The sequence below is a fragment of the Myodes glareolus genome, chromosome 7, assembly GCF_982192425.1.
Source record: "Myodes glareolus chromosome 7, mMyoGla1.1, whole genome shotgun sequence".
NCBI lineage: Eukaryota > Metazoa > Chordata > Mammalia > Rodentia > Cricetidae > Myodes > Myodes glareolus.
Genome location: NC_142032.1, coordinates 102,460,606 through 102,484,703, shown reverse-complemented (window position 1 = coordinate 102,484,703; position 24,098 = coordinate 102,460,606). Strand labels below are relative to the sequence as shown.

General features: G+C 42.8%; 1 protein-coding gene across 2 annotated transcripts in view; it reads right to left on the bottom strand.

Moving 5' to 3' along the window:
• Positions 1-24,098, bottom strand: part of Rnf121 (ring finger protein 121) — a 61,054-nt gene that overhangs the window by 3,564 nt on the left and 33,392 nt on the right. For both annotated transcript variants that reach the window (XM_048429643.3, XM_048429642.3), the window contains exons 4-7: positions 16,425-16,579; positions 12,741-12,848; positions 9,965-10,085; positions 178-311 (exon numbers count right to left, since the gene is read on the bottom strand). In XM_048429643.3, the coding sequence (XP_048285600.1) occupies positions 178-311; positions 9,965-10,085; positions 12,741-12,848; positions 16,425-16,579 (518 nt within the window). The remainder of the gene's footprint in view (positions 1-177; positions 312-9,964; positions 10,086-12,740; positions 12,849-16,424; positions 16,580-24,098) is intronic.

Below are 24,098 nucleotides of genomic sequence, written 5' to 3'. Positions count from 1 at the left end.
CAGCTGCAGCTCTCTAGGACCTGGCAGTCCGTAACCACCTTTCACTAAGGGCAGTGCCATTCTGGAAGAAAAGGGCGATAAAAAGGCTAAAGTTTCTGACATACCAGGGTCATGCCACCCTCTTCCTACCATGGCTGGAGCACGGGTTCAGGAGAGATGCAGCACAAAGCAGGATACACGTGATTGCAGGAGAGCCTGTATGTGTTCTCGATGATGCCCTCTTCATTGACATCTACGAAGATCTGCTGCCCACACACGGCACACACGCTGTCGGAGAGGTGTTTGGTGGGCATGCCCGACTCGCTGTAGAACTAGAGGAGAGCAGGAAGGAAGGCCAGAAAAGCTGTGAGAGGCGCCTGCCTGGGGCTCACGCAGCATCTGCGGTCAGGAAGCAGGGAAGTGAAGCAGGTGCTCAGCGCATGTTCTCCTTCTCCTAGTCTAGACCCTACCCCAGGGAACGGTGTCACCCACAGTTAAGAAGGGTCTTCCCACCACAGCTAAACTGATCCAGAAGCTTCCTCATAGACAATCCCATAAGTTTATTTTGTAGGTAATTCTAGCATTTGTCAAGTTAACAATATTTGCAAGCACAGACTCCTAGCTGGTCTTTCTGGATCCACGTCTGCCTCCTCCTCTCTATCCCAGGCTCCACACAGAAGACAGACTCATTGGTTTAAAATTTTGAGTCTTGGGAAGTTTCTAAGGAAGGAGTTCTTTTTTTTACGTTTTCGAGATGTGGTTTTTCTGTGGCTTTAGAGCTCGCCCAGGCTGGCCTCAAACTCACAGAGATCGCCTGTCTTTGCCTCCCAAGAGCTGGGATTAAGGTGTGCACCACCACGGCCTGGCCAAGGAAGGAGTTCTTAAACCAACTGTGAGGATGCCTGTTGAGAGACATCTATAACAGCAGTGGTTACTTAGCAACAAGAGTTCAAATTCTCAGGAGGACACAAACAGGCCAGGTTAGAACACAGTAAAGAGTTTAATCCACATGACAGGTGCTCCACCTGTGAGGAACCTTAATAGGCCAGGAATCCGAAGAGAGACTTTTCTTTTTAATAAAAACATATTCTGACTGTAGTGGTACACACCTGATCCTAGCACTTGGGAGGCAGAGGCAAGAGCATCCGAGGAAGTTGAAGTTCTACATATGAAGTTACAGGCCAGGCAAGGTTACACAGTCAGAACCTATGAAAAAAAGTTCCAAATAAATAAATATTTCAAAAAAAGCACAGAAAGTGTCTGCAGAGACAGGAAAAGTAACAGATCAGGCTAGGCATGGTAGCACCTGGGAGGCAGACGTAAGTGGATCTCTCGGTATTGAAGTGAGTTCAATATCACCTGTGCATGCACATGGTACAAAGACATACATGCAGGCAAAACATTACACAAAATTATTTAAACAGAGTTTTAAAAATTGAAAGGCAAAAGAAGGTTAAGCCTGCAAACAGTCTGCCCTGGTGAAGACAGCACACACTCTGACTCCGGAGCTTTCTAGGAGCTCTGAGGAGCCACGAAGTGAGGCTGCACCAAAGTTTCCTCAGAGCGTGAGGCAGGACGCCTGCCCCAGAGCATCACATGAAGAATTTAAGGAAGAAAGTACCAAAAACATTTCACAACCCTTCTACTCCAGCATGACTTCTGCCATGGCCAGAAACTACCGTGACTAGCTCTCACAAGCCACGACGTCAGGGTGGCCCTCTGAAGAAGGTAATTTCCATCCAAGATTCCCTGACACAATGAGAGCTACTTCAGTTCGGATGACAGACATCTTCACAGAAGTGAGAAAACACTGTCCTAAGGAGGTAGTGCAGACCTATGGGGAGAGCCTGAGAAGGCTCCTAATATGATTACAAAACCTCATAGCTTTATTTCTAGGAACCCTGAAATCAAATAACCACAATGATCCCCTCCGATCAAAGCATTAGCCACAGAAGATGAATTAACTATAGTTTCTGACTCTAAGTTCAAACTGGGGACACAGTTATAAAACCAAGCATAAATCTCTGGTACAGAAGCTATGACTTAGAACGTACAAGAGACTGAACATGTCATGTGGAAGACGAGAGAATGTTACTCAGCTTTGAAACGGAAGGGAACTGGGGCTGGAGCGATAGTTCTGCAGTTTATAGCACTGGCTGCTCTTTCAGAGACCGAGGTTTGATTCCCAGCGCCCATGTGGTGACTCACAACGTCCTGAAACTATAGTTCCTGGGGATCAAGCTTCTTTGGTCACTAGGCAAACACGTGGAATACAAACATATATACAGACAAAACACCCATACACATGAAAACAGTAAAAAAAAAATAGCAATTTTTTCTTAAAAAAGGAAGGTAACTTTAGCATATGAATCATCCTTGGAGATTTTGTCCCAAATGAAATAAGCTGGCACAAAATGACAAAACCACTCGGGATCCTCTCGTGAGGTGCTGGGTGCTGAGAAGTTGAATTTAGAGAAAGAATAAGAGCCAGGCAGTGGTGACGCACGCCTTTAATCCCAGCACTCGGGAGGCAGAGGCAGGCGGATCTCTGTGAGTTCGAGGCCAGCCTGGTCTACAGAGCAAGTTCCAGGATAGGCTCCAAAGCTACAGAGAAACCCTGCCACAAAAAAACAGAAAACAAACAAACAAAAAACAGACAGAGACAGAATCAAGAATGGTGATTACACTGTATCTCTGTGAGTTCAAGGTGAGCCTGATCTAAAGTGAATTCCAGGATATTCAGGTCTGAAACCCTGTCTTGGGAGGGGGGGAAAAAGGGTGATTACTAAGGAAGGGCTGGGGAGAAATCTTGAGTGTTTTACCAAAGCCCTTTTCTCACCAAAAAAAGACTAAGATTTTACTACAAGTAGGTAATTCTGTCTCTCCAGCCAATGGCTCGGTAGTTAAGAGCCTGCTCGTCCAGAGGTCCTGAGTTCAATTTCCAGCACCCACACAGTGGCTCACAACCATCTGAAATGAAATCAGGTGCTCTCTTGAGGAAGAGACCTGGTCAGTCGTCCTCATCAACTTAGAACACAAAACCCAATATACGGGCTGCCCATGCATGCTTCAGCATTGCCAGGGAATACATTTCATTCAATTTCAGGTAATCGTGAGATTGTAAAGAGGGATCTGCCCACTCTATAAACGCTTACAAGATAACTGCTGCTTGCCCAAATAAGCAAACGAGTTTGCCAATGAATGCAAGGCAGAAATTTCTATATTACCTCAAAGCATTAATCAGATTCTTGCTACCACAACAGTAACATGCCTGAAATTCACTTAACTGTCAATCAGGGACCCACCCAATTAACCAAAGACGCTGGGGTCCTCAGCGTTGGGAAGGAACCGTGAGACACTTCTCTGTCCCCTGTTCCAGGTCCCTGTAGCTCAGAATCTGCTGGCATCCAAGCTCTAGCATAATGCCTGTAACCTGGAGAGTTTCACCCATGCCTGCTGTGGTAAACAGTAAATGAGTTAAGTCCTGGTGACTCACTCAGAACTAAATCACCTTCCTAGGAGAGCCCTACTCATCAATTACAGGTATGCCAGCCTACAGCAAAGGTCAGATCACTGAGTGACTCCTCTAAACTAGACAGACAACCAGTTTCGATGTAATTACCTAGAGAAGTCATCTTTACAGAAGACTCCAGGACCCAGAGGATGGGGAGGATCTCCATCAGGAACGCACACTCACAGGAGAGTGGCTGTCAAGACTCAGAGGTCGCCACACTGTGGTGTGAACTTGGGCCCACCTCATTTGTGGATGGACAGTCTGTTTATCCTGCTACCGTGTCAACATGCCAGTAAAGACCAAGGTGACAATCCTGCTCCCACGCTAGAAGGAGGAAGAGGATGAGGAGTTAAAGATGGGGTCTGAGGTTCTCTCCACCCTAACAAGAAGTAAAGCTGAAAACCACTCTGTGGGGACTGTCACATCGCTGCCGAGTGTCACCGTTAGTCACTGACACTCCTGATAACTCCTCCTCAGGCACAGGAGATCCCAGTTATTGGAGGAAGTCCAATGTAATAAACATCTCCTGGGGAAAGACGAACTCACTGTGTCAGTTCTGAACGCAGCTTCTGTTCAGACACAGGAGGAATTCTATGGCTGATAACCGCGAGCCCCTCTGAGGAGTTAGGGCTGTGTTTACCGTAGCAGCTGCTCCTAAGCTCCAGACAAAAGCTGGCAGCAGCTGAGGCAAACCAGAAGAAAAGGGGAGAGCAAAGCGGCCAACCTGACAGGGGGTGCTATGAAAAGCCAGCTACGGCATGGGATAGTCTCAGGATACGTCTGCTGTGAGTGTAAATTATGACGTGACAAGCCAGAATCCACAGCTCTCTTCTGGAGAACAAGGAGGCTAAAGATCTGAAGGTTACACATGCAGATAAGAGACAGTGAAATGAAATTATGAAAGAATTCTAGAATGTTTCCATTGCTCTCATAAAATCCCTGAGGTTGGGCAAAGGAAAAGAAGGCCTCATTTACAGTTTGGAGGGTGAAAGCCCAAACAGACAGCACTTGACCTGGCAGGGGCCCCTTCAGTCACCAGGGGACCGTACAAGGCTGCACTCACTCTTATAATAGGATTTGGTAGTAACTACCTCAGGGGCCATGAGAATGACCTCAGTCTCTCCAGGGTACAGCCTAATGACTTCCCACTAGACCACACCCTCAAGAGCTCTACAGTAGGGTGACCCTTGGGACACCCAGAGCAGCTGCTACCCACAGAAGCTATCTATAAAGGGAGGTAACAGAGTTGTTTCCAATTTGTTCAAGTACAGGCAAAATATCATTAATATCACTTCACTGAGAAAGACCTGGCGTAAAACTGTACTTGACTAACATTACCTAAAGAGATGGAGAGTCCCCTTTTTAGAAGGGTGTCATCTGGGTGGGGCCTAAGAGGAATTGGGGATACTTCTGTTGTTTAAATAATTACAAGAAAATATACATATAATAATTTTATCAAAAAGCAAAATAAGTCGGAAAGATAGCTCAGTAGGTAGGAGCACTTGTCGCCAGCGCTGACCTGGTAGTTCACAACTGCCCGCAAGTCTAGTTTCAGGGGGTCTGGCACTGCCATCTGACCCCTGCAGGAACCAGGCATGGAAGCGGTGCACTTACATACAGACAAAATTCATGTTCATTAAAACAAAACAAAAACACCCTACAAGATGTACTTCGATTTTGAAAAAACTGGGGGGGGGGGTTTACTTGGGTCCTTCGGTTTGGCTGTGCCCTGAAGTAGCTCTCCGCCATCTGTGCTGCAAGAGGGTTCTCTTGCAGAGCCCTGGCTCTGGGCAAGGCGCAGGCACTACCATGCCCATATTTCTTTCTGTCTCAGACACCATACTATATCCTGTCAAATTTATCTCCCAAACACTTTTCAAATAGTTCATGTCTTGCCCATCAAAATCACAGGAAAATTCTTCAAAGACCTCGAAAGAACAGTACTCAACTTCATTTGGAAAAGCAAAAAACCCAGGATAGCCAAAACAATCCTGGGCAATAAAAGAACTTCTGGAGGCATCACAATCCCTGACTTCAAACTCTACTACAGAGCTACAGTACTGAAAACAGCCTGGTATTGGCATAAGAACAGACAGGAGGACCAATGGAACCGAATAGAAGACCTGAATATCAATCCACACATCTTCGAACACCTGATCTTTGATAAAGAAGCAAAATATATCAAATGGAAAAAAAGAAAGCATATTTAACAAGTGGTGCTGGCATAACTGGATTTCAACATGTAGAAGAATGAAAATAGACCCATATCTATCACTATGCACAAAACTCAAGTCCAAATGGATCAAAGACCTCAACATAAAGCCAGCCACACTGAACCTTATAGAAGAGAAAGTGGGAAGTACACTTGAACGCATTGGCACAGGGAACCACTTCCTAAATATAACCCCAGTAGCACAGACACTGAGAGAAACAATTAATAAATGGGACCTCCTGAAACTGAAAAGCTTCTGTAAAGCAAAGGACATGGTCAACAAGACAAAACAACAGCCCACAGAATGGGAAAAGATCTTCACTAACCCCATATCAGACAGAGGTCTGATCTCCAAAATATACAAAGAACTCACGAAATTGGACACCAAAAGGTGACATAATCCAATAAAAAAATGGAGAACAAAGCTAAAACAGAGAACTCTCAAGAGAAGAATCTAAAATGGCTGAAAGACACTTAAGGAAATGCTCAACATCCTTAGTTATCAGAGAAATGCAAATCACAACAACTCTGAGATTCCATCTTACACCTGTATGAATGGCCAAGATCAAAAACACCGATGACAACTTATGCTGGAGAGGCTGTGGGGGAAAGGGAACACTTCTGCATTGTTGGTGGGAATGCAAGCTGGTACAACCCTTTTGGATGTCAGTGTGGCGATTTCTCAGAAAATAAGGAAACAACTTTCCTCAAGGCGCAGTAATACCACTTTTGGGTATATATCCAAAGGATGCTCAATCGTGCCACAAGGACATGTGCTCAACTATGTTCATAGCAGCTTTGTTTGTCATAGCCAGAACCTGCAAACAACCTAAATGCCCCTCGATTGAAGAATGGATAAAAAAAAAATGTGGTAATTAACACAATGGAGTACTACACAGCAGAAAAAAATAATGATAGCTTGAATTTTGCAGGAAAATGGATGGAACTAGAAAACATTATTTTGAGTGAGGTAACACAGACACAGAAAGACAATTATCACATGTACTCACTCATAGGTGGTTTTTGAACATAAAGCAAAGAAAACCAGCCTACAAACCACAATCCCAGAGAACTTAGACAACAATGAGGACACCAAGAGAGACTTACATAATCTACATGGGAAGTAGAAAGTAGAAAAAGACAAGATTTCCTGAGTAAATTGGGAGCATGGGGACCTTGGGGGAGGGTTGAAGGGGAGGGGAAAGGCAGGGAAGGGAGCAGAGAAAAATGTAGAGCTCAATAAATATCATGGAAAAAAAATAAAAGTAAAATAGTTCATGTCTTCCTTTTCTACTAGCTCTAGCCTCTTCTAAAGTGACTTTGCCTCACTCAGATTCCCAGAAGTGTCTCTTTAATGGGTCTAGTGTAATCTGGACCCTCTCCAAAACCTGCTTTCTAACCAGTAGTCAGAACGATCATTGGTTAATGCAGATTTGATAGTCTTTCTCTATTAGGCTCTAAGTGGTTGTTTTTTTTTTCCTGAATCATTTTATTATTTAATGTGTATGAGCATTTCATTTGTGTGTAACATATGTGTGCCTGGTGCCCTGAGAGGCCAGAAGAGAGCATAGGATCCCCTGGAACTGGAGTTACAGACAGTTGTGAGCTGCAATGTGGGTGCTGGGAATCAAACCTGGGTCCTCTGGAAGAATAGGCAGTGTTCTTTTTAATTTATTTATTTTTGTTGTTTTTTTTTTTTTAAATGAGTTTCTCTGTAGCTTTCTTTGAAGCTTGTCCCAGAACTCACTTGGTAGAACAAGCTGGCCTCGAACTCACAATGATCCACCTGTCTCTGCCTCCCAAGTGCTTGGATTAAAGGTGTGTGCCACCACCACCTGGCAAAACCAGTGGTTTTTAACTGCTAAGCTATTTAGTCCTTCAGTGCTTTTAGTAACAAAACTGAAATCTTGGGCTGGATACATAGCTCAGAAGGCAAAGTTCTGATGCCCTGAGTTCAATCCCTGGAGTGCACATAAAGGTACAAGGAGCGAAACGAATATACGAAGTTGTTCTCTGACTTGTCTATAAGCATCACAGCTGTGCACTGCCCCATCGTCACACACAAACACAACAGTAACTAAGATTAAAACGTTTGGCCTGTAAAGTTTTACTCTCATCTACAGACCATCTCTCTAGATACCAGCTTAGTTCCTCAGAAACATCCACCCTTTCGTGAGGCAGAGACAGCTCAGCCAGGAGAGCGCTGGCTGCACGAGCGCACATGCAGCAGTGTATGTCTGCAAACTCAATGCAGCAGTGTGTGTCTGCAAACTCAATGCAGCAGTGTGTGTCTGCAAACTCAATGCAGCAGTGTGTGTCTGCAAACTCAATGCAGGAGTATGTGTCTGCAAACTCAATGCAGCAGTGTGTGTCTGCAAACTCAATGCAGGAGGTGGAGGTGGGGGGGCACAGAGAAAGATGGATGCTTGCATCTCACTGGCCAGCAAGCCTAGGTGAATTGATGAGCGCATGGTTCAGTGGCAGATCTGAGTGTAAAAATTAAAGTGGAGGACTATCGAGACGGCTCACATTGTAAAGCACTTGCTATGCAAGGCCAATGATCTGAATTTGACCCCTGGAACCAATTCCACAATCATGTTCTCCGATCTGCATGAGTGTCATGGCACATGCACACAGTCAATAATAATTAAGGATAAATAAAACGCACTTGGGAGACAGAAACAGGTAGCTCTCTGTGAGTTCAAGGTTAGCCTAGTGTACAGTACTAAGCTCCAGGAGAGCCAGAGGTACATAACAGAGAAACCTTGCCTCAAAAAGCAACAACAAGGAACAGTAACAAAAAGAGTAAGTAAAATGGGAGTGATGGGGAAAGACACCTCAATTTGACCTCTGGCCTCCTGCACCCATGTAGACACACATGTGCATGCACCTGAGCACACACATATACTACACACTAAGACAGATGTGGTGCACACTCATGATCTTCACACTGGGGAGGTAGAGACAAATTCCTGCTGGCCGGCCAGCCTAGCAAAATCTGCCAGCTCAGGCCAACGAGAGACCCTGTCTCAAAACACAGGGTGGGCAGCTTCTGACTGGCTGGCCTGTGACTCCCAAAGGCATATGCATACGCGTACACACAGAAATGCACATACACACGTGTAAAAAAAGGAAGGAAAAACCTGACGCACACTCAATCCTGCTGACAGGACTCTTATGGATGCCATTCCTCTGGACACTGCACACTTTGTCACTCATGTCTACTCATGCAAAAGTCATTCTTTGAGGAAGCCATCTTTGAGGTTGATGAGGTCAAATGTGTAATAGCCACCTTTGAGGTTAAATGTGTCAGTGTCATGTGTGTCCATGGCATCATGAGCCTTTCCTTCACAATACGTAATACATACATAGTTTCATACTCATGTATTGCTTTAGTATTTACCTTTCTCAATAGTGAGTGAAGTCGTTTGGGGCAAGGACCATTTTTTAACATTTATTTTCAGATTTTGTGTGTGTGACCCACTAGGTTTAATTAGTGTTGCTTGCACAAATATGCTTCATGGCTATTCACTGACACTTGGATTATGGATGGCTACACACGACTAAATAAAACAACTACCTCTTTACTAGCAAAAAATACTGCTGATAGTTCCTCAGAGAGGGACACGGTTTATTTTCAGATACATTTGTAAGTCCAACACATAGCACAGGTCTCAGGCACATGTGAAGTACTAAAAAAATGTTTCTTAAATGAATGTTAACTTCCTACTAAGTAAAGTATTTCTTTCCTATGTTGATGCTAAAGTTAAAATTCCTAGGTACTATTTAAATTTCAAGGACGAAATCTCTAATGCATACCACCCATATCCTAAAAGTTTTTGTTTTATTTTTGCTTGCTTTTTCGAGACAGGGTTTCTCTGTGTGTAGCCCTAGCTGTCCTGGAACTCACCCTACAGACCAGGCTGGCCTTGAACTCACAGAGATCTGCCTGTCTCTGCCTCCTGAGTGGTGGGATTAAAGGCATTAGCTGCCACCACCAGGCCGTAAAGATTTTTTATATGGCTTATCTCATTTTAGTGCCTTTGCCTTACAGCAAGTAAGTGACGCTAGCCTGAACAATGTGGAGTAGCAGGAGGCTTCGTAAGAGCACAGACAACAGTGCCTAGCGGCAGAAACCTGTAATCCTAGGGCTCAAGAGTCTGAGGCCTCCAGAGAATTCTGGGTCCAAGGTGCCAGTCTGGGCTACATACACAGCAAGACTTTGTTTCCACACACACAAAAAGCACTGCTGAACTTACCCCTATGGTAGAAGCCATATAGTCTGCACACATTTCTGCAAAGTCCCGCTCAAGAACACCATAGTAGAGGCCATAGAAGAGAAGAGAAATGCCAAAGTCCATCGCATCTTCTGGTTTAATCCTGCAAGGGAAGCAGCAAGGCAGTAAGGCCTGTCCTGAGACCCAGCTGCCTGGGATTCTGCTTGAGGACACTCAAGGCAAAGCCTAAATTTAGTTGGATTGCTCAAAAGCTAGAGTAAATGTTATTAAATTAGGAACAAATCCAGTTTGCTGTTTTAACATGGTCAACAAATATCTCTTGAGAAATATATTACTATGAGCTGAGAAGACCAAGCTGGTGCATCACTGTACCGTGAACCTGGTTCCTCGTCTCAACCCTGTCTGTAGGTCCAGTCCGACATGACAGGCAGCCAGGCTTTGTGCTTGCCCAGAGAATCTTTGGGAGTTATGTGTTAGCAACTCCACTACTGGCAAATGCTAGATACCAAGTAATGGGGATTTGATCAAACAAACAAACAAAACAAGCTGACATGGTTAAACCCATCAAAGGACAGGCAGGACATTTATGCCCTTGGTATATCAGAGGTAGAGACTGAAAGGACTCTCTGCCTCTTGCCAGGTCTCTTCTGGGAATGTCAGAACTGACAGCAATTGCACAATATGTAAATCTTTCATATGTGAAATATGCTCTTGGGCCTCCAAGGAAGCAGGACACAGCAGGACAGGAGCGTTCTCTCTTCACATGTAAGTACTGCACATAATAGATAGGTTTTCCTCGACTTTTCCATACAACCTAAACTATTCACATCACTTTTACAGAAAGGGTTTATCAAACATAGGTTTGGAGGGGTGTAAAATTAGTAAATATTTACATATTTAAATATTTAGTAATATTCCCCATCATATTTGTCACTATAGAATAGCTGTACATGTACATATTCTGTATAAGGTCACCAAAGTTAAATTTTGGTTCAAGCCTATTTACTAAGAAAATATGGATCTTTCCTATAACATTAGTTTAAAAACTCTAAGCACCAATATAATTTGTCTAGAGTCTATGAATGCTGTAGAAAACTATCTTGGCTAACATACTTTTACAAAGAACTCTATGTATTCACTCATGGTTGTGAGTATGCTTAGTGCCCTTGCACTGGCCAGTGCTCATCTTACACCAATCAACCTGATCAGCAGCAAAAAAGTCGTCAGGTTCTGGCTAATCCTGCAGAACACCAAGGTTCAGTTCCTGACACCCATATGGCCTCACAACTATAATGTTAGTTCCAAGGAATTCGCACCCCTTTCTGGCCCTCTGTAGGTGCCTGTATGTACAAATGCATGCAAAACACTCATAAATACAAAATTAAAATAGTCAAGATCTTTAATTTATTTTCTCATATAAATTAAACAAGTAAAGAAACTATAAAAGATACATCTTTAAAACATAACATTTCCTAGGCATGGTGATGTACACCTGTAATCCCAGCATCGCTCTGTTTAAGACATGTATTAGAGTCTAAATGAACTAATCCTAAACCTTTCTGGAGTCTGTTTATTCTCTCAGCCTATTTTCCTCCTGCAAGGAAGAGATCTAGGAGTATCCATTCACTCTATAACATAGTACTTAGTTTTATTTGCCCGACAGTAAACTTTTAAACATTCTCCAGCCTAAAGTGTACTGAAAAGTTAGTAGCTGTGGTGGTTTATGAGAATACCTCCATAGGTTCCTATGCTTGATGCTTGGTCCCCAGTTGGTGAAACTGGGAAGGATTAGGAGGGGCAGCTTTGTTGAGGTTTCCAAAGCCCTTGCCAGGCCCAGAATCTTTCCGCCTGCTGCCTGCAGGTCAGGATGTAAGGCTCTCTCAGCTACTGCTCCAGCACCGGGCCTGTCTGCCCCGTCATGATGACAGAGGACAAACTCTCTAGAACTCAAAGTAAGCCTGCACTTACTTACTTTCCTTTATAAGAGCTGCCTTGTCATGGTGTCTCTTCACAGCACTAGAACAGTGACTCAGACAACGTCTGTCCAGCCATAAATTAAGACGTGATCTTGAGTCACTGTCCCAGACATGAGACTCTTCCCCCACCCCCATTTTCCCTTCTTCAGTATTGAGGATTCAACTTTGCCCATCTAGACCTAAAGTTCTACCATTAAGTTATAACCACAGTCCATTTTTTATTTTTAATTTTGAGACAGGATCTGGCTTAAGCCACCCAGACTGCCAAGGTAGACACTGTACTTTGAATGCTTCTGCCTTAGCCTACTGAGTAACTGGAATCACCAGGCCTGGCTGGGGACTCCCCTTGACCGACAGTACATAGTATTTCTTCATCCTCTTCTGGACTGGCTCACTCTATTGTCCAGCCTCTATGTCCAGGAGCGCTTGACTTCTGTGTCGTCTGTGGGCAGGCAGAGGACCTGGTGTAGACCGTCTAGAAGGCTGACGACAGTGTAACGCAGGAAGCCCTAGGTGGAATTCTGCTAGTCCCTAGTCTAGTCAGGCAGAGTATACAAAGATGAAAACTATTCTTAAAGGATAGAATTATGGGTAATTATGTTTACTTTTGTTATGTTTTTCCACTGAATACTAATTTTTGGGAAATATAAAAGCAATGATTTGGGACTCTAGCCTTTGTCTGTATCTAGATATTCAATGTTCTCTGTCAGCAAAACAGCACAGAGGGCTGCCACCTATACCAGGTTCTCTTTTTTAAAACCCAGAACCTCCAGCCATTCTTCTCTAAATACCAGAAAAATGTAAAAGCAAAGGGTACTCACTTGAATAATAAGTTAAGACCAAAGAGGGTAAACATGACAGCCATGTAGCCAACAATGCCGGTGGCATAGCTGATCTTATAGATTAGGAGGAACCATTTATAAACCAACCTAGAGGAAAGAGATAAAAAGTCAGCACAGCAGGCACAGAATGGTGGCCTTAGGACCACTAGGTACCCAGAACCCCTTCTCACATCAATGGGGGGGGGGTCAGGTTCAATGCTCAGGATTTGTTGGGCACCTCTGGTTACTGTCAAAAGTTGTTCACATCCTCAACAGTAGAAATACTCCTAATCCATCAAACTCTCAAGAACATTTTGTATCTTCCGGGACCAAGAAAAGGGATCCCTAAAAACAAGCATCAGTCTCAAGTAAATAAAAGACACAGCTGACCCAAGCCACCACCTCTCAAATTTAGATTAGTTGGGTAAGGAAGTAAAAAACTAAGAACCTTCAGAACACAGCATGCAAAGGCTTGCTATTCTTGTCAGAAGACAATCCAGGGAAGATGAATCAGAGCTAGAACTGGTTACAGTGTGTACATGGGTTCTGGTTAGGCTGCTACAGCTTTGCTTCCACCCATAAGGCCAATCATACTAGGTATGATATTTTTGAAATGACATTTTTGTTGGAGAAGAAATGAGGAAGGTACTCAAACAGTACCCCTGGCTTAATGCATTGTATATGGCTGGGGAAGAGTAGGGTTTTCACATCCTTGAGGGTAAGCAGTGCACCCCAGGATTCAGTGGCACGCAGTGTGGAATCTGAGTGGTGAACTCCAGCTGGATTCAGGAAGGAGAGAGGCTCGGTATGAACCAGGCCTCTGTAAGTGCTGCAGGAGCCGCTGCGCTGGACAGTACGATGTCACCTTGATACAAGCTAAAGTGACCCTGGGCTGGAGAGATGGCTCAGCGGTTAAGAGCACTGTTGTTCTTTCAGAGGTCCTGAGTTCAATTCCCAGTGCCCACATGGCAGCTCACAACCATCTATAGTGGGATCTGATGCTCTCTTCTGGCATAAAGGCATATGTGCATAAAGAACACTTATACATAAAATAAATTAATTAATTAAAGGAAGGAAGGAAGGAAGGAAGGAAGGAAGGAAGGAAGGAAGGAAGGAAGGAAGGAAGGAAGAAAATGCTTCCATAAGATCAGGGCTGTAGGCCATTTTTCTTAGCTAGTAATTGATGTGGAAGCTACCTACCTATTGCAGGTGGAGCCATCCCTGGGCTGGTGGTCCTGGTTTTAAAGGAAAGCTGAGCAAGCCATGGGGAGCAAGCCAGTAATCAGCACCCTTCCATGGTCTCTGCATCAACTCCTGCCTCCAGGATCCTGCCTGGCTGAGTTCCTGTCCTGACTTCCTTCAGTGATGAACAGTGTTGTGGAAATGTGAGCCAAATAAACCCCTTCTTCCCCAGTGAAGCTGCTTTGGTCATGGTGGTTTTATCACAGCAATATAAACCCTCTCTAAGACAATCACTAACCACCTATCTGAGGTAACAGCAAATGAGCAGTCCAGGAATTTGCTTGAGTAACCAGCCCAAGCTTTCCTTCTTCCCAAGAGCTGACTTACTATGTCTCCGCTGGACCCCAGGATGAACACTTAGGTGCCTGCTCTGTCTAAGCAGGCTTCTCAGGCTACGGAAAGGCCCCAACCACCTTGCAGTACTGAGCTAAAAACCACACATAGCTATACTATCGAGGATTTACACTGATCATAAGGAAAAGAGAAAGCAGAAAAGACACAGAATTTTAGACTTCTAATACTCATCTTAGATTCGTAAGCTTTTACTTGTTAAATAAGCTGAGATGGGTCAAATCATATTTCTGAAATAAGCACACTTCTTTGCACAAATGGCAAAAGCAAATTACCTTTCTCACTGTGGTGTATGGAGCCTATTTCCTGTAATATACACGTTAAAGTTAGATGAATAAATTATGTCATTTATGAAACTGGGAAGCACCATCAATGTCATGTACATAACATAAAACAACTTTCCATATTGCTAACACTACTTCAATCATACTGTTTGTTACTGGTGACTTTGTGTATTTGTGTGGCACAAGTGTGGAGGTCAGAGAGCAACTCCGCAGAGAAGTACTCTCCTACCTTTACTGGGTTCTGATCAAACTGGTCACCACACTTAAGTAAGCAGTATCTTTACCATCTGCACTATCACACTTTATGGAATGCAAGCTGCCCTTGAACTGGTTCTCTGGAGCCCAGCTAACCTCAAACCCACAATCATGTCTCCTTGGGGCTCAGGCCTATATCACCGTGCCCAGCACTTGGTCACCCACATATGATAGTGTGCTTTAATTCTGGAAAATTGCTTTATATGAAATTGAGCATTTATCACATCTTTAGGGATGAACCATTCAAGGCTCAGAAAGTCAAGGCTCCGCTCTTCACAAGTTACAATGCTGGGTACTCCTACCCCATATCCACCTGGCACTAGAGCACCACCTGCATTCTCACAGTGACAGTCAGGAGGTCAGAGAAAGGTGTGTAGTAAACAGAAAACAGGGGGCACAGAAGGAGTAGTCTGCAAACAGAGAGACTGTGGGTCAGGCTAGGCAGCTCCTGGTAGGCGTCAGCCCATGCACGCCTCTCATGGCACTTACCATATGCACTCCAACAGGTGCTTCCTTGACCCTCTCCTCCATTAAACCGAGCACTCCTTGAGGGCAGGGACCATGTCTTATCCAGCTCTGTACCCCAGTGCTCACCAAAGGGCCTGGCACACAGCTGTGCTTGTTGAATGAATGAGTGAGTGAGAAAAGTATGTTTTCCTATCTGGTATGGATCTTAAGTGACCCCACAAGCTGGCTGGGAGGATTAAACAAGAGACACACTTGGATAAAACAAAGGGTTATAGAGACAATGGTTTTGCCACTGCAAATTTGCTGACAGTCATTTATTCATTCAACAAAAATTCAGAGCAGGCTAATAAGTGCCAGACCCTGTGGGGGAGACAGAGACTCGACATAATAGCTTGTTGGAAACTGTGATGAGGAATGATGGCAACTGCAGGGTCTTCATAAACAGCACAGTGGGAGATCTAATTCAGAGGTGAGAGAAGGGGCCACAGGAAAGGAGGCTGCTAACGTGAGACCATGGCGATCACAGGGCCTTGTATGCGGTGTGGACTTTTAACACCAACAACTCAGGATGTAAAGCATCAACTGAAGGACACAAAAATATTTGGGATTCTGAAAATGGGACTGGGGAGTGGGTCTCCCAATCAGCTTGTTTTAGAGAGGCCCTGCACCAGTGCACTTTGGCAGACAGACTAAAAAATATGTATTTTTCTAAAAAGGTTTTTTGATTTCCATTTTAAACCCATCTTCTTCCCCTTCCATGATTTCCAACAGATTCACTTCAAGAATCCCAGGCTTGGGAGCTGGAGAGATGGTTCAGAGATTAAGAGCATTTGCTGCCCTTGCAGAAGATCCAAGTTCAGTTCCTGTAAGTCAGTTCAGAGTCTGTAACTCCAATTCCAGGGGATCTGATGCCCTCTTCTGGGCTCCACAGGTAGTACATGCAAGCATATGGTCCACTGATATAGGAACAGATAAAGCACTCAAATGGGAAAACACTAAAATGGGTAATTTTTTTTAGAAAAAAAAATCTTAAAAGGAAGAAGACATACAGAGAGAGAAAACCAGGCTTTACCCAAATTCTTACCTTGGTGTTGTTTGTACGAGAGGTTTTCTTGTGGCCCGGAAGGTGACAAAGGCTGTGACAGCAGAGAAGAAGACCCAGATCACCAAGAACCTCCACCAGTGCAGCTTCACTGTGAAATAGAGGGGAACAACCCACATCTGAAAGAGGGTCACCATCTGAAACACAAACACAAGCACTTCAGCCCAGACTGCTCCTCTGCAGGGCCATCCAGAAAGCTGTATGTTTAGCCTATCCTCTTATATTTCCAGTTTCGTTGTTGTTCTGAAACAGGTCTCACTATATATCCCTAAGCAGGCTTGGAACACACGTGAACTTGGCTTCCTTTGCCTCCCGAGGGCTGAGATTAAAGACACATGCCACCACCCCCAGTTACATTTCAGTTTTGTGTAAACGCAACTCCGTAAGTGTGATCAAAATTAGAAAGCTAGTGAGATGCCTGACTCTCCCACTTGATCCTCAGTAAACTATGATCCTGCTATCTCTTACCAAGCTTCTCCAACTTTTGTTAGTTCCTCTGCACCTATGAGGAAAAATGGAAGAGACCCATGGTAGGACCAAATGACACCATCCCTATGCTTTTAAATCAAGTTGTTCCCCTCAGGTGCTTAGCCTTCCGCCTTCACGCACCCAGAGCCTTTGATCTAACTCCTGATAGGATTATCTGCAGTGCTTAGCTACGTGGAACAGGTTAATGACGAGGCCATATTCATCTGTACTACACACAGTACAAAGTGATACCGGGAACCGGAACACAAAAGGCATCAAGAAATTTGGACAAATAAATTAAAAGCAAAGCAAGACTAGACTGAAGTAAAATTCCCTAGTAGAGGCACACTTCTGCTTCAGTAGTGCCTGTCTGTGCAGCCTACGGCAGGCACAGGTCTGTAGTCCCCGCTACTCAGGAGGCTGGAGCAGGAGCACCGCTAGCTCAAGCCCAGTCTAGGCAACTTGGTGAGAACCTGTCTCAGAGCAGTGAAAACGGTCTGAGGATATAAACCTAGCTCAGCAGCAAAGCGTTGCTGAGCACCACAGGTTTGACCAAGGCCCTCAGCACTCCAACCCCAGCACTGCCTATCACACGTGTTAGAGGAGGGTACAAGCGCACAAATAGCTCTCAGCACGCCATCAACCCCAGCACTTAGGAGGGAGAGGCAGGTGGATCAGTGAGTTGAGTTTGAGGCCAGCCTGGTCTCAGTAAATAGATAAACAAATTTCCTTTGGGAATTTCTAGACTTTAAATATAATGTAAGTCACATACAATTTAATTTTTTTCAACATTTAAAAAAATAAAAGTAATATTAATTTTAATAATATGTTTTACTTAGCTCAATATACCTTAAATATTCTCACATGTAAAAAATATCTCAACATACACAAAACATTAAAGTCACTATTAGCGCTGGGTAGTGATCCCAGGACCCATGAGAAATGTCCTCAACCACAAAATGCTAAAATCAATAATAAAATATTTTACTTTTTTTGGACTTTGAAAGCAGATCAGCATTTAAATAGCACATTTCAAGCATTCATAAGTCACAAGATTGGTAGCTGCTACCGTGCACAGTGCAGCACAGAGCTTCAGTTTCCTTGTCTCCTACAGTCTCCTATGGTCAGAAAATAGCTAGTTGATTTTTATCTGTTTCTGGGAAATTCTTTTCCGTTTTCATTCATTTATTTTTAGTTAGTATACAAAGTAATGAATTTCATTATAATTTTTTTTTTTTTTTGAGCAAGGGTCTCATTTATCCCACTGATCCTGAACTTCTAATGCTCTGGGCCTGCACGTGTACACCACTACACCTGGTCTAGGAATGCTGGACATGGAACCCTGGATGTTGTACATGCTAGCAACTGTTCCTGCCTCCCTCTTTAGTCATTTTCATACATATAAACTTAGTTCCTATGCCCTTAATTTGTGTGTATGTATGGGGTCCATGTATAATGTATGGAGGGGTGCTCACCTGTGTCTGAACGTGTGGAAGCCAGAGGTTAGCTCCTAGTATCTTCCCTTATCTTCTCCTCTGCCTTATTGATTGAAACCCTGTTTCAATGAACCTGAAGTCCACTTTTTAGGTAGACTGGCTAGTCTGTTGGTGAGGCCCAGGCTCCAGCTGTCTCTATCCCCAGCTTGGGGATCACAGAACCATGACAGCGCTCCTGGCTTCTATTTGGATCTATGGGGATCCAAGCTGAGATCCTCATGCTTCCTCAGCAAATACTTGACCTACTGAGTCATCTTCCAAAGTCCCTGCCTTCGTGTTTAAGTATTGTTTTATGGATTAGGACAGAGAGGAGCCTGGCAGTAGGCACACACATGTGGTAGGCAGAAGCAAGTGGATCTCTGAGTTCAAGGCCAGTTTGGTCTACAGACCAAGTTCCAGGACAGTCAGGGCTAAAGAGAGAAATCCTGTCTTGAAAAGCAAACCAAACAAAACCCCAAACAAACAAAACAAACAACAACAACAAAAGAAACACTGGGAAAGGCCAAGAAAAGATATGGTACCTAACTGGACTCAAAGTGAAAGAGGGAAGAAGGGCCTTGCTCTTGACTGTCTGCTTTAACAGGCTCACTGGGACTGTGGACAAGCAGCAAACACGGACACCAGCCAAGACTCACATCAAAAAGTCTGGCCACGCTACCTTCTGTACAGAAAGAACAGGAAATCCTGCTCTTTCAGGCTTTGAACATCTGGGATATGGTGTATGGTATAGAAGCAGCCATCCTGCTCTCAGAGATCAATGTAAGGTTTTTTCTCTTGAAATGTAGATTATATATATAGAAACATTTGCTAAAGTTCTTTGAGGCACAGTTTCTCTGTGCCATCCTGGCTGTCCTGGAACTCGCTCTGTAGACCAGGCTGGCCTTAAACTCAGAGATCCGCCTGCCTCTACCTCCCATGTGCTAGAACTAAAGGTGGAGTCACCTAGAAAAGTTGAAAGTAGAGAGAGACAAATTCAAAAAAAAAAATACAAAAAAATCTGTGTTAGTTTGAATGTAAATGAAAGTAACTGGCTCCCATAAGCTCATAGGGAATGGCACTAATAGAGGTGACTTTGGTGGAGGTGGGATTTGAGGTCAAGCCATGTCCAGTGTCTCAGTTCACTTCCTGTTGCCTGTAGGACCAAGATTTAGTTCCTTCTTCAGCACCATGTCTGCCTGCATACCACCACATCCCACCCTGATGAAAACGGACTAAACATTTAAAATTGTAAATCACCCAACAAAACGTTTTCCTTCCTAAGAGTTGCCATGGTCAAGGCGTCTCTTCCTAGTGAAACCCTAAGACAAACCCTGTCAAGAAAAACTACATAAATAATGAATGAGTTCTCCATAAAACTGACTTTGGGGCCAACAAGTCTAAAAGGCCAAAGGAGAAATAGCATTACTATTGCTTGAACAATAGCTAGTTAATTAAACTGGGGGGGAGGCACTGTTAAATCACTGAATCTGGTTTTCCTCTAAATTTCACAGAAAGTACACACTACACAATAATGTATCATAAAATACATGTTTTTTTCATACACAGTATAGGACAAGCTGCACCAGAAACAAATCAGTACAGGCATAAAAGTCTCAGTAGGGGAAAAATACATTCTGTAGAATTCTGCCAAACAAAGGAACTGAACAGGCTGTGGGCAAAGCTAATGAAGGGGAATTAAGAAATTAATTATAAATAATAATTCTGCCAAGATACTGTAAATTATAAAAAGAAAATTTTAACTTTTTCTTTTTGAAACAATGGCCCACTGTTCTGGAATAGACCAGGTTGGCTTGACCTCACCTGCTACCATGCGATGACATGGTAATTCCCCTGGCTTACACACGCACCATGTGTCCATCCATGTCCCTTGCCCCCTCTTTCTCTGCTTCATGGCTCACTGCTCACTAGCTCCGAGTTCCTTAACATTCTGATATTCTGGCCACCAAAAAACTCTCTCCATGTACAGAATTGATTTAATTGCTCTTGGTGCCAATGTGGAACCGAGTGGGACTATTCATGTCCCCATTGGTTGCGTATCTCCGCCATGCACCTGCAGCTGCAATACCTGCTGGCTAACAAAAATTATTACAACAATTGACTGAAATCTCATAATGGAGGTAACTTTAAACTTAAATCTCATAATGGAGGTAACTTTATTTGGTTAATAAATAAATCAATAAATTTGAAAGTTACATAACTGCAGATAATATTACCATCTAGGAATTAATAACCCTTATACTATGCTTATACTATGGATGGCATTCTGCAAGGCTTATATGGTTTTTCTGATGCATCAATTTATTGGATATCGGAACTTAGCTTTGTTTTTCATATTATATCCTTAAGAAAATGGTTTGTTAACAGAGTCAAGAATCAGGCACTTTTAGAAACGATATAGTCTTTATAGACTAATGAACTAGCTGACCAAATTAATAAAATCAAAATCAAAAATCAAAAGTTAGATGAAAAATTAATACTATTAGAAATGGTAACAATTGACAGACAAAATTCAATACATGTCAAAGGGTACTGAGGAATTATCTGAAAGGATTCATACTGTTGAATTTGGCAACCAAAATCTGTTAAAAAGTTGTAAGTTAGGAGATAGAATATCTCTGAAGGAAGGCAATCTGCACGCCATCCAAATGATATCCAAGGATGAGAAGTTATCCTGAATGGAAAAATTTCATACCCTGGAATCCTATATGCAGAATGAGGACCAGAGGTTATGTGTGTCAATGAAATCAGGTCAAGAGATTCAGGCTTTACAAAAGACAATGGTAAAAAATTTGAAACGGTTGAGGAAATTATCAGAGCTGATGAACAGGGAGAGAAGGTAGAAGCAAAGGATTTAACATCAGCAGTACCTATTAGAGTCAGAGATAACTTACCAAAGGTTTTAGCTTTCTACTGCTGACAAACCATCAAGTTTTAAAGGCCTGCCAGGTGGTGGTGGCGGCACATGCCTTTAATCCCAGCACTTGGGAGGCAGAGGTAGGCAGATCTCTATGAGTTCAAGGCTAGCCTGATCTAAAAAAGCTAGTTCCAGCATAGGCTTCAAAGCTACAGAGAAACCCTGTCTTGAAAAACAAAAACAAAAAAAAACCCAAACAAACAAACAAACAAAAAGTTTTAAAATGCCCAAAAGGATTCAAAAACTGTAGAAGAAAACTCATCAGTTTGAACGATCTAAAAGAAATTAAGCAAGCAGTAGTATTTTATGGCTTGCATTCACCATTTGTTGGGAGATGGTTAGACATGGGCTCCCAGCAATACGACTACTCTACACAATTGGTTTCAATTAGTTTCAGTGATCCTGGAAGATGGGCTGCAACTAATGTGGAAATGCTATTGGTGACAAGAGACAAAAATTTTACAACAGGGAAAAGCAAAAGGACTCGAGGCTTCCCAAGATCAAATTCTTGGCAAGGGCACTTATGCTGATTGATCCACAAGATCAAACTCTTTAGGATGAACACATCTTGTCCCTAAGCCACACAACAGCCTTAAATTCTTGGAACAGGATTCCAAAACCAGGAAATTGGATTGAATCATATATTATGGGTTAAACAAAGCCAAAGAGAACCCTTTAGTGATTTTTTTACAAAGGTTAACAAAGGCTATAAAAATAGTAACAGACTCACAAGCTATACGAGTATTTATTGAATCTCTGGCTTTTGAAAATGCCAACTTAGAATGCAAAAAGATACTTGGATCTTTAAAGGTCAGATCAGCACCAATGGATGAATGGTTGAGACACAATGAATGTTAAGACCTTTGACTGTAATACTGAAGCTTGGGTAAGAGAAGCCATTTCCAAAGATATGAGGAGACATCAAAATGCCAAATGTTTTAATTGCAGTAGAATAGGACATCTGAGAAGGGATTATAGACAAGGCATTCCTAGAAATACTGTCTCCTCTGGGAATGACAAAAATAGGTTTCAACCTTCTGTAGGAGATGTGGCAAAGACCAACATTAGACCAATAAATATAGATCAATAAGACACACAAGGCAACCCAATACTATTGGAAAACCCCTTGGGGGCCTCTTGTAGGCCCCCAGGTCAAAGGAGGTCCCGTCATTCACAGTTACTGTGGAGGACATGTCTCACCAGGAAAATTAAAAAACCTATTGCCAGCTGTAAAAAAAACCCATATTATTCTAGATGATGGAATAAACATGGAAGATGAATCAAAAATTCCAATGGGAAATAGGAAACATATTTTGGCAGACTTCTATAAATGATCAAAGACCAAAGCTAAGAGTACATATAAGTAACACTGTAATTGAGGGATTATTGGACACAGGTACAGATGTGGCTATCATTACTCCAGAATCTTGGCATCCAAATTGGCCTCTTCAAGAGGCAGATGTTCAATTCCTAGGAATTGGAACCCTATTTCAAGTGAAACAAGTGAAACACAAGATGGGTTAAATGCATAGGGTCAGAAGGACAGAGAGGAAGGCCGAGGGCATAGGTGGCTAATATCACAGTGAATTCATGGGGTCATGACCTGCAGTAGCAATGGAATACCTAGATTACCATTCCTTCAGTCCCAGATACTCATGTTTCTGGGAAGGATATTATAAGGTACTACAACAAAAGGTTACAAGCCATTCAGGCTGTGCAAGTACACAAAACAACTAACAGGGCTGGAGAGATGGCTCAGAGGTTAAAAGCACTGACTGTTCTGGAGGTCCTGAGTTCAATTCCCAGCAACCACGTAGTGGCTCACAACCATCTATAATGAGATCCGGTGCCCTCTTCTGGCCTGCAGGCATACATGGAGGCTGAACAGTGTGTACATAATAAATAAATAAATCTTAAAAACAAAAAAACAAAAAAACAAAAACAACTAACAAACCTTTAGAGGTACCAATGACCCTACCTTTAAAATGGTTAACTGAGATGCCAAAATGGGTTAAACAATGACCTTTAAGAGAAGAGAAATTGCAGGCTTTAGAACAACTGGTACAGGAGCAACTAGAAGTTCGCCATATTGAAGAATTAACCAGCTCTTGGAATTCTCCTGTATTTGTTATTAAAAAGAAATCTGGAAAATGGAGATCTAAGAGCTGTCAACATGGTAATTCAACCTATGGAACCTCCACAATATGGAATTTTTTGGCCTTCCCTATTACCTAAAGGATGGCCTCTTATACTCTTATTGATTTAAAGGATTGTTTCTTCACTATATCCTTACAAGAAAAGAACAGAGAAAAATTTGCTTTCACAGTACCTACTTATAATAATTCTCAGTCTACTTGGAGATATCAATGGACCATCCTCCCACAGGGAATGCTCAATAGACCCACCCTGTGCCAATATTTTGTAAGTCAGCTATTGGAAATAACAAATAAACAATTTCCTGAATCTATAATTTACCATTGCATGGATAATATGTTGCTATCTGATTCCCAATGCTGATATGTTAGAAAGAAAATTTTAAGAAGTAAAGAAACTTTTGCCTAACTGGGGATTACAAATTGCTCCTGAAAAAATACAAAGAGGAGATTCTGTCAATTACCTAGGTTATAAAATAGGTTTACAGAAAATTAGAACAAAAAAAGTTGAAACTAGAAGAGACCGATTACGGACTCTTAATGATTTTCAGAGATTGTTAGGAGACATTTCCAGTCTACGACTAGCTGTTGGAATAACACCGCATCTAGTAATTCATTTAAACAA